Source organism: Lacerta agilis, chromosome 6 (assembly GCF_009819535.1).
Source record: "Lacerta agilis isolate rLacAgi1 chromosome 6, rLacAgi1.pri, whole genome shotgun sequence".
NCBI lineage: Eukaryota > Metazoa > Chordata > Lepidosauria > Squamata > Lacertidae > Lacerta > Lacerta agilis.
In genome coordinates this window covers 39,345,811-39,355,473 of record NC_046317.1, presented here as the reverse complement: position 1 = coordinate 39,355,473, position 9,663 = coordinate 39,345,811, and the positions used below count along the sequence as shown (strand labels likewise).

At 42.1% G+C, this 9,663-nt stretch overlaps 1 protein-coding gene across 4 annotated transcripts in view; it reads right to left on the bottom strand.

Moving 5' to 3' along the window:
* Window positions 1–4,363: 4,363 nt before the first annotated feature.
* The window catches only part of GLIS1 (GLIS family zinc finger 1), a 178,857-nt gene continuing 173,557 nt past the window's right edge, over window positions 4,364–9,663 (bottom strand). Inside the window, exon 12 of one of the 4 annotated variants that reach the window (XM_033152089.1) lies at window positions 4,364–5,071. In XM_033152089.1, the coding sequence (XP_033007980.1) occupies window positions 4,932–5,071 (140 nt within the window). In that variant the 3' untranslated portion in view covers window positions 4,364–4,931. The remainder of the gene's footprint in view (window positions 5,072–9,663) is intronic. The other 3 variants (XM_033152091.1, XM_033152088.1, XM_033152090.1) reach the window with 3 other exon arrangements.

Below are 9,663 nucleotides of genomic sequence, written 5' to 3'. Positions count from 1 at the left end.
TTGAACAGATCTTACAAAATTGAAACAACATAAGGACTTTTAAAAAAAAATCTTCTAATGAACAACAGCTAGATCTACTATCTGGTTTGAATGTACTTACAAGATTATTATTATATATTCCTTTTTAAACAAAAGCAAAGCTGTTGATCAGCACAAGTTGATGGAGGGGTAGAATACAATGTTTTAGAATTGTAAATAATAACAAAAGCATGGAGAGGAATGAATCATGGATCCCAGAATCTGTCTTAGGGACTTCTGAATAAGACTAAAATCTCCCACAGATAAGAGTCTAAATCCTACGGGCATTTATACATTTTAAAGTCCTATTGACATCAAGGGGTCTTAAGCATCTTTGCAGGACCTACCCTACACTATAAGGCTTACAGGGTTGTTGTAAGAATTACCACTACATAATGCACATGAAAGGTCTTGAACACTTGAAAGTGCTACACAAATGCCAAATAACAATAATAGTTTTTCTTATTGTACAAATCCTGCAACTGGAAATAGTTTATTGTTGAACCTAATTTCATACTTTATGCAACCCCCAAGTGGGATTTGAATGTTATTCTAATATTTCACAGAAGTCTACAGAAAGAGAAAATAATTTATCTGTGAAAACCCAAATGTGCTTTTAACACATTTACCCCCCGACAGTCTTTCCTAGCTGTGCTCTCCTGCCGCACCATCTCTATTCCCCGCACCGGGCTTTGGTTAGGGCTGACTTCCTGGTCATCCACGGTGTGGGTTGTCTCTCCAGCTCTCTTTTCAGCTCGCTGGCCCAGGTTTTGCTCCTCTCTCTCAGCACTTTCTGTTGCAATGGCCTCTCGGAGCGCTGTCGTGAGATCCATGTCTTGTTTTGCTGCAATCCGCCTGCAGCCCTTGCTGCTGCGAAGACCACACACAAACCGATCCAGCAGGGCCTCTTCCAAGTTGGCGAACTTGCAGTGTCTCGCCAGCTTTCTTAATTCGGTGAGGAAAACTGCTACCGTCTCTCCAGGTCGTTGCTGTCTCTTATGGAATTCGATGCGCCATGTCATCTTAGATGCTGTAGGATTAAGGTGTTTCGAGAGGTGTTCCGTAATACTCGCGAACGACGCCTCCCGCAGTGTTGTGGGGGCCAGAATTGCCCGAGCCAACTCAAAGGTCTCTGCCCCGCAGCAACTCAGGAACAACGCCTTCTTCTTATCCTCGTCAGTGACCCCTTTTGCAGCCACGCTGAATTCAAAACGCTCGAGGTAACCAATCAGGCTGTGGATTGTGATTGTACTCTTTAAATTGACCAATGACATTACTCTACCCGGCTGACAGAATATCTTATTTAATACACAACACTTCCCATGGACCCCCTCATGTATTGGGGCAGGCAGCTTAAGTGCTGGTCTAACAAGCCTGGGGTTAGGGGTGACCCAATACATTTTTTGCCTGTGTTGAAGGACAAAAGTAGTTCCCTGTTCCAGATACAGAAGCTAACTGGACTGATGGTTAACTCTTACTTCAATGCCCCAGCTGAGGGCAGCAGATTAATTTAGCAGGTTACATGACACATACAGCTTTGTCTTCTAGCATCTGACAACTCTGCCTGATGCTCATCTGCTGCCTGCCCAAGCAAATACTGTAATGCAGGAAAATTATTGCCAATGCACACCATGTGACCACAGCGCTGCATGCATCCCCATGGTGTCTTGGCAGAACTGCATGGCCTGGGCTGGCTGCTTTTTTGCATGCTTGCTGAGTAAAAGGCCTTTCGAAATAGTGTTGTCTGTAACATTGGGAGAAGGCAGCAAGGCAAGACAGCCAGCTAGGCCAGGCCAGCAGCAACCAAATTTTGCTAGTATCAGCCAAGGAAGATGGGAGTGGCTGCTTAGGCCCTCAGTGGGAATGGCCGGGAGGCAGATGCCATTGTCACCCAGCATTTGCTGGATTTGAGTTTGTTGGTGTCTCTGGTAACTTCTCTCTCTTACATCATGGATGTTGGCAAATTGGATTTTAAAAGGCAAAATAATATTAGAATCAGAACTGCCAGAGAGGCACAAGGGAACCTGTGTTTTAATGCTCAGGAACTTGGCAAAGTCTTTGCAGATTTTTACATTATGGATGTATGTTTTGTATTCTTTTATTAATACTATTGCTTAATACAAGTATGTCATAGCCTTTGGCTAGAACAAAAAGCTTATGAACTTGAACTGACAACCACAGACACGTAATGCCTCTTCCAAAATCTAAATCAGAGTATTAGACTGTTTTTCTTTTAACCCCATAAAGAAAATTAGGTTCTGTGAAACAGTACATTGAAAGAAATGCATTTGTATATTTAGAAAAAGTAACATAGTCTCTTGACTATTTTAATTTTATTGCTGGGCAGAACTGGGTGGAGTTCAGAGTGATGCTGTTACAAACCTTCCAAATTACGATTGTAAACAGAACGTAGCATCTACTTGGCACAACCCAGAAAAATACAGTGCTGTCTTCTCTGCACATATTGATCCTGCTCCAATACCTCCAGTCAGATATTCACAATTGCATCCAGTTGTTCAGTGTAAAAAAAAGTGAGCAAGGAGAACCCATAAGCCCCATCTATTTCAGTGGGGTGTGCACAGCCTCAGCTGGTACATTGGGCTAGAACACAGGTAAACATAGTGCCCACTACTGTTGTTGGACTCCAACATCCATCAACCCCCAACCACTATGGATAATGGTCTGGGGTGGTAGGAGTTTGAGGCCATCCCGGACTACTGCCATTGAAGTCTGCTTTTACGGAAACATCGCACTAGCTTAATAGGGTATTTATTAACATGAAAAACTTTCAAGCAGTGTGTTGTTGCCTTGCATGCTCTCATAATCAAATAATAATAATATGTATATACCCTGCCTGTTTCCCTGTAAGCGACTCAGGGCTGCTTACAGACACAAATAAGAATCAACAAATGTCACTGACAATCAGTAGCATTGGGAAATGTTGTGTCTAATGCACAGAAGTTCTTAGTTTCACTTCCTTGTGCAACATCACCCAACTTTGTGATTCTTTTGATTTGATAGGATTGTATTCTTTCAGAGAGATATAAAAGTATTCATAGCTTTGCATTAATTAGCCACAAGAGGGAGATATGGGCATGGCCTATGGAAAGTTTACAGTTGATTAGGCTATCTTATGATTTTATTATTTATATGCTGTTGCTTTCTTTAAAAAAATTTGATGGTGAAATATAATGGCCTTGGTTCAAGAAGCACAAAGGTGTTTGCATACTTTGAGTATTTATTATTTGGATGATGCGTTCACCTTTGGGTGTTTAAAACTTTCCTTGTCCAAAGAGAAGGCTACTCAATACAATGCTAAACACAGGTCATGATCTAGCAAGGAAAACTCCATTTGGATAAACAGACTTCCAGGCACAGACTTCTCATTCTGCATGTAGTTGCTGCTGCTGAGGATGGTGTTAAAAACCCTTACATCTACCCCACCCCAGGTTGCATACATGTCACTCAGCTTCATACAGAAATATGTGACAACAATAAACAACTGCATGCATATGGTTATTCCCCTTTCCTCTGTGAATGACGAAGGTAAACTGGTTTCTGCAACTGCAAAGGTTATAGACCAGGGCAGCTGCTTCTTGACACAAAATTAGTCAGTTTCAGCAGCATATAAAAATGGTAAAGGTAAAGGGACCCCTGACAGTTAGGTCCAGTTGCAGACGACTCGGGGGTTGCGGCACTCATCTCGCTTTACTGACCCGAGGGTGCCGTCATTTGTCTGCAGACAGTTTTTCCGGGTCATGTGGCCAGCATGACTAAGCCGCTTCTGGCGAACCAGAGCAATGCACGGAAACACCGTTTACCTTCCCACCGGAGCGGTACCTATTTATCTACTTGCACTTTCAAGTGCTTTTGAACTGCTGGGTTGGCAGGAGCAGGGACCAAACAACGGAAGCTCATCCCGTCGCAGGGATTCAAACCGCCGACCTTCTGATCGGCAATCCCTAGGCTCTGTGGTTTAACCCACAGCGCCACCCGTGTCCCGTTAAACTAATACAGTACAGGAATGGATCATAAAGCATACAGTGGTACCTCAGGTTACATACTCTGCTAACCCAGAAATAACGCTTCAGGTTAAGAACTTTGCTTCAGGATAAGAAAAGAAATCGTGCTCTGGCGGCAGCGGGAGGTCCCATTAGCTAAAGTGGTGCTTCAGGTTAAGAACAGTTTCAGGTTAAGAATGGACCTCCAGAACGAATTAAGTACGTAACCAGAGGTACCACTGTATTCAGAAAGAAGAATAGTTTTATGGGAGGTTAGTGGAAGATGACCAATTACAGCATTTGGGAAAGAAGATATAAACTGCAGCAAACGACTGCATGTGCTCTTAAGTCACTGATGTTAAGGTTTAGCAAAATGGCAGATGAAATTTTATTTTTTTAAAAGACAGTAGACTTGTTTCCAGTTTTTAATGCTTTCTTGTAAAATTGAAAATATAAAACCAGCTCAGTATAGTGAAAACCTTTATGTACATGAGGTCTGTGACTTTTAAAGAAGTCCTTTTATAGTCAAGAAAACATCAGATGAATTAACTGTGATTAAAGGGACCAGGATTCTTAAATTGAAAACATAATTTTCCAAAAAAATAATAATCTTTACAAGCATATTATATAATTTAGATTTATATTTTACTAAAAGAACTTACACAACAAGCATTTCGGATGCTCTCCCTTCTCCCTTAAGAGAATCAATTTCAAAGTGCCACAGCAAAGGAATAGATTCCAATAATTGTACAGTATATTCCTTTATGAAATAGATTGGTAAAATGTGAGAGGTTGACTTAAATGAGCACATACATTTAGTTGCAGACTAAATACAGTAAAGGTAGTTGAACAACTGTTCTGTAAATACAAAAGGCATAAGCATGGTAAAGAAAACAAATACTTTAGCCGGGCTTAGGTATCCGTATAGATGGGAGGAATGTGATTCAAACAGTGATCAAAAGTGCCATTTTGGAAAAATCCATTATTTTCTTCTGTTCCGTTGATAACTACTTCTTCCGACACACATTGTGCTTCAGAAATGACCTCATAGCCTGAAAATATGGCAAGCACATGAGACTGATTAATACTACGAAAGGTGGCAAATACAATCTGAGTACAAGGCGCAAACTGAATGTGATGCTCAGTGCTAAGATTAATTTTCCTTTCTTTGTGCTTTTTTTAAAATGCAAAGTAGCAGGTAGGTTTGAGAATGGGAAGAGGATAGGAGCTGCTCAAGCACATTCCCTTCCTACCACTTGTTCGCTCCAAACCTCCCGTTTGTGCATGCAGAGAAAAATATATGCAACTGAGCTCATAGCTTGAGTCATAACTCCACAGCTTCTGATACATGTTATTGTTGCACAGCAGCTGTTTGTGCTTTCTTCACTCAATACCATAGGAGCCAACTTCCAGGGGCTGAGGACCCTTCCCCCCCCAAAATATTTGAGCCCCCCCCCCAATGGGCACTGCTGTTCTAATGGTGTGTGAGCGTCAGGTCTTGTGTTCAACCACCTGTCTCCTTGATCCTTGCCCATCCTGGCTTATAAAAGCTAGCCGGGAGGGGCTGGGCGATGGGCTGCGCGGGGTGGTGAATGCTTCCCTCTGTGAGGGAGCCTTCCCAGCCCCGCTGAAAGAGGCGGTCATTAAACCGCTTCTTAAAAAAACATCTTTAGACCCGGCCAATATGGCCAACTATCGCCCAGTCTCAAATCTACCATTCTTGGGCAAGGTGATTGAGCGAGTGGTTGCTGAACAACTCCAGGCACGCCTGGAAGAAGCGGACCATTTGGATCCCTTCCAATCGGGATTCAGGCCTCACCATGGGACTGAAACCGCCTTGGTCGCGCTGGTCGATGATCTCCGGCGGGCTAGGGACAAAGGTGAGAGCTGTTTCCTAGTTCTGCTGGATCTCTCAGCGGCCTTTGACACCATCGACCATAACATCCTTCTAGACCGGCTAGAGGGGTTGGGAGCTGGAGGCACTGTTATACAGTGGTTCCGCTCCTTCCTCCTGGGCCGTGTTCAGAAAGTGGTGGTGGGGGATGAGTGTTCAGACCCCTGGGCTCTCACTTGTGGGGTGCCTCAGGGTTCTGTCCTCTCCCCCATGCTTTTTAATATCTATATGAAGCCGCTGGGAGAGATCATCAGGGGGTTTGGGCTGGGTGTTCATCAGTATGCAGATGATACCCAGCTCTACCTCTCTTTCAAATCAGAACCAGTGAAGGCCGTGAAGGTCCTGTGTGAGTGCCTGGAGGCGGTTGGAGGATGGATGGCGGCTAACAGATTGAGGTTGAATCCTGACAAGACAGAAGTACTGTTTTTGGGGGACAGGAGGAGGGCAGGTGTGGAGGATTCCCTGGTCCTGAATGGGGTAACTGTGCCCCTGAAGGACCAGGTGCGCAGCCTGGGGGTCATTTTGGACTCACAGCTGTCCATGGAAGCGCAGGTTAATTCTGTATCCAGGGCAGCTGTCTACCAGCTCCACCTGGTACGCAGGCTGAGACCCTACCTGCCCGCGGACTGTCTCACCAGGGTGGTGCTTGCTCTGGTTATCTCCCGCTTGGACTACTGCAATGCGCTCTATGTGGGGCTACCTTTGAAGGTGACCCGGAAACTGCAATTAATCCAAAATGCGGCAGCTAGACTGGTGACTGGGAGTGGCCGCCGGGACCACATAACACCGGTCCTGAGAGATCTGCATTGGCTCCCAGTACGTCTCCGAGCACAATTCAAAGTGTTGGTGCTGACCTTTAAAGCCCTAAACGGCCTCGGTCCTGTATACCTGAAGGAGCGTCTCCACCCCCATCATTCAGCCCGGACACTGAGATCCAGCGCAGAGGGCCTTCTGTCGGTTCCCTCACTGCGAGAAGCAAAACTACAGGGAACCAGGCAGAGGGCCTTCTCGGTAGTGGCGCCCGCCCTGTGGAACGCCCTCCCATCACAGGTCAGGGAAATAAACAACTACCTGACATTCAGAAAAAACCTGAAGGCAGCCCTTTTTAGGGAAGTTTTTAATGTTTGATATTTTTGTATTTGATTTCTGTTGGAAGCCGCCCAGAGTGGCTGGGGAAATCCAGCCAGATGGGCGGGGTACAAATAATAAATATTATTATTATTATTATTATTCAATTATTTGGGCTTACCTGCCCCCCTCCCAATATTTTATTTGCTCAAATGATTCTGGGCACTGGGCTACAATCCCCAGCACCCAAAATTAATTGATAGAAATATCATACTTTAAATGTATAATGTGCACACAGCCCCAGAAAACGGTAAGTGGGACCCATTGCACAATGAACTTGTTTATCCTCTGTGCTACAGCTCCGTCTACAACACTCTGCTGAAATAAATTTGGAACCAAATCCCATATACTCCTGTCTTGGTCTGTGTGGCAGCTTCTTCCATTCAAATGATCAATAGAATCTGAATAAACATGGAACTCAGATCTGCTCTGGGATGCATTCTTGAATTTATTTTATTTCAGCTCTTGGTACATAATTATTTTATTATTTCCATATAATGCTATCAATGTGCATGGAACTTTGCAGATTACCATAAGTGACAAAATAAAACATCACCACCACCACCCAGTCAACCCAGGAGTTTACAATCCAAATTTCAACAGTGGGAAAACAGCAAAGGAAGGTTGGCAAGAAAGGATAACAAGGATAAATGATAGCAAATGTTTGACTCACAGTGAATGGGCAATAGTAAGCCATGACAACCCAGATGCCATTGTAACAACCCAGATAGTACAAAACATCCAAAATACTAATTTGAAGAATTTATTATCTGTTAATAGGATTTTCTGTTGGTCATACCAGACATTTGTAATAGATGAGATCTGCCTTATATTGATGGTACCATAAAACCAAGAAAAAGAAACACTTAACTAAGACCTAGCAAGTACAAATGGTCTATTTGGCAAGCAAATTATCTATGAATTGCAGGGTTGTTCGTTTTTGTGTTTAAGACCCTTAAGTATTTGCCTAAATATAAAAAGTACCAAAGTGAAATATCTCAAAGCAGTTTAGACGCCAGAAATAAAAATATCAATGGCTGTTGAATTTGGTTTCTTGCCATGATATTATTCTTTGCTCTGATGACTTCTTTTGAAAAGTTTATTTAGTCTGCTCTATACTAATCCAAATCTGCAATCTGATGTTAACCTGAATAGAGGATGTTTTAATAACATCAAAAAAGCATCTTCCAAAAAGGCAGAGAACATGAAACAACACACAAAAATGTAAACTGTAGGTTTAAAAAATCCACTCTTAACTTTTTGCTAGATTTTAACTTGTGCTAGTTGGAACAAGATAACTGCATATGATGATAAACCAGTCTGAAGCTGAGGCAAACTACCAGTACCTTCTGTGAAATGACTCTTTTGCTTATATTCTATGTAATATATGTCAGATTAGCTTCCATATTTGAGGACTGGAAAATAGCCAATACAATATGTTGTTGTTTTTTAAAGGGATCCGGAGAGGCAGGCCTGGAATTTACAGGTGGGTTAACTTAACGTCTGTCCCAGAAAAATGATGGGAAGTATTGTTAAAGATAATATTACAAACCATATAGAAGAACAAGCCTTGCTGTAGCAGAACCAGGATGACTTATGCAAGGGTAAGTTCTATTTCATTTCTATAGTGTCAACAAGCCTATAGATAGAGGTCATCTGGTTAACATAGTGTATTTGGATTTGGTTTCATAACAGGAAGCAGAGAATAGGAATAAATGGACAGTTCTCCAGATAGAGTGATATAGAAAGTGGAGTCCCCCAAGGATTGGTATTGGGATCTGTGCTTTTTAACTTGTTCAGAAATGATCTAGAGTTGGGGTGAGCAGTGAGGCAGCCAAGTCTGCTAATGATACTAAATTGTTCAGGGGCATTAAAACAAAAAGTGATTGTGTAAAGCTCCAAAACAACCTCTCCAAATTGAGTGAATGGGGCATTAAAATGGCAAATGAAATTCAATATTACAAGTGTAAAGCAATGCATGTTAGGACAAAAAATTAATAATTTTACATATGCATTCATGGAGTCTGAACTCACAATGCCTGACCAGGAATGAGACCTTGGAGTCATAGGGAATAGCTCAATGAACCTATCAACCCAGGGTCCCATTAGCTTTGAAGAAAGCAAATTCCTTGTTGGGATCATTAGGAAAGGAATTCAAAATAAAACTGCCAATATCATAATGTCATTATATGAATCTATTTTGCAACCGCATTTGGAATACAGAATATAGTTCTGGTCACCTCATTTCAAAAGGGATACTGTAGAGTTGGAAAAGTTTCAGAAAAGGGCAAGCAAATGAAGAGAATGGGGGGGGGGCATTTAAGCATGCCAGCAGGAGTTTGCTAAAGTTACGTATATTTTACAGCTTCATTTTTTCATCTTTGATTTTTTTAAAAAAAATGCATTAAAAATTATTGGCTGGCACCTCAAAGACTGCATGTGTATAAGCAATTTGAAATTTTGAAAATAACCTTTTAAAAAGCCAATAGGAATTTAATACCTTTTTCTGATATTTGGATAACATTTTATAAACTCAAAATTTCCACAACCATGCTACAATTTTGTGAACTTAAATACAGAAATAAAAACAGTTGTCTCAGTATTAAAGGATATGATAAATCT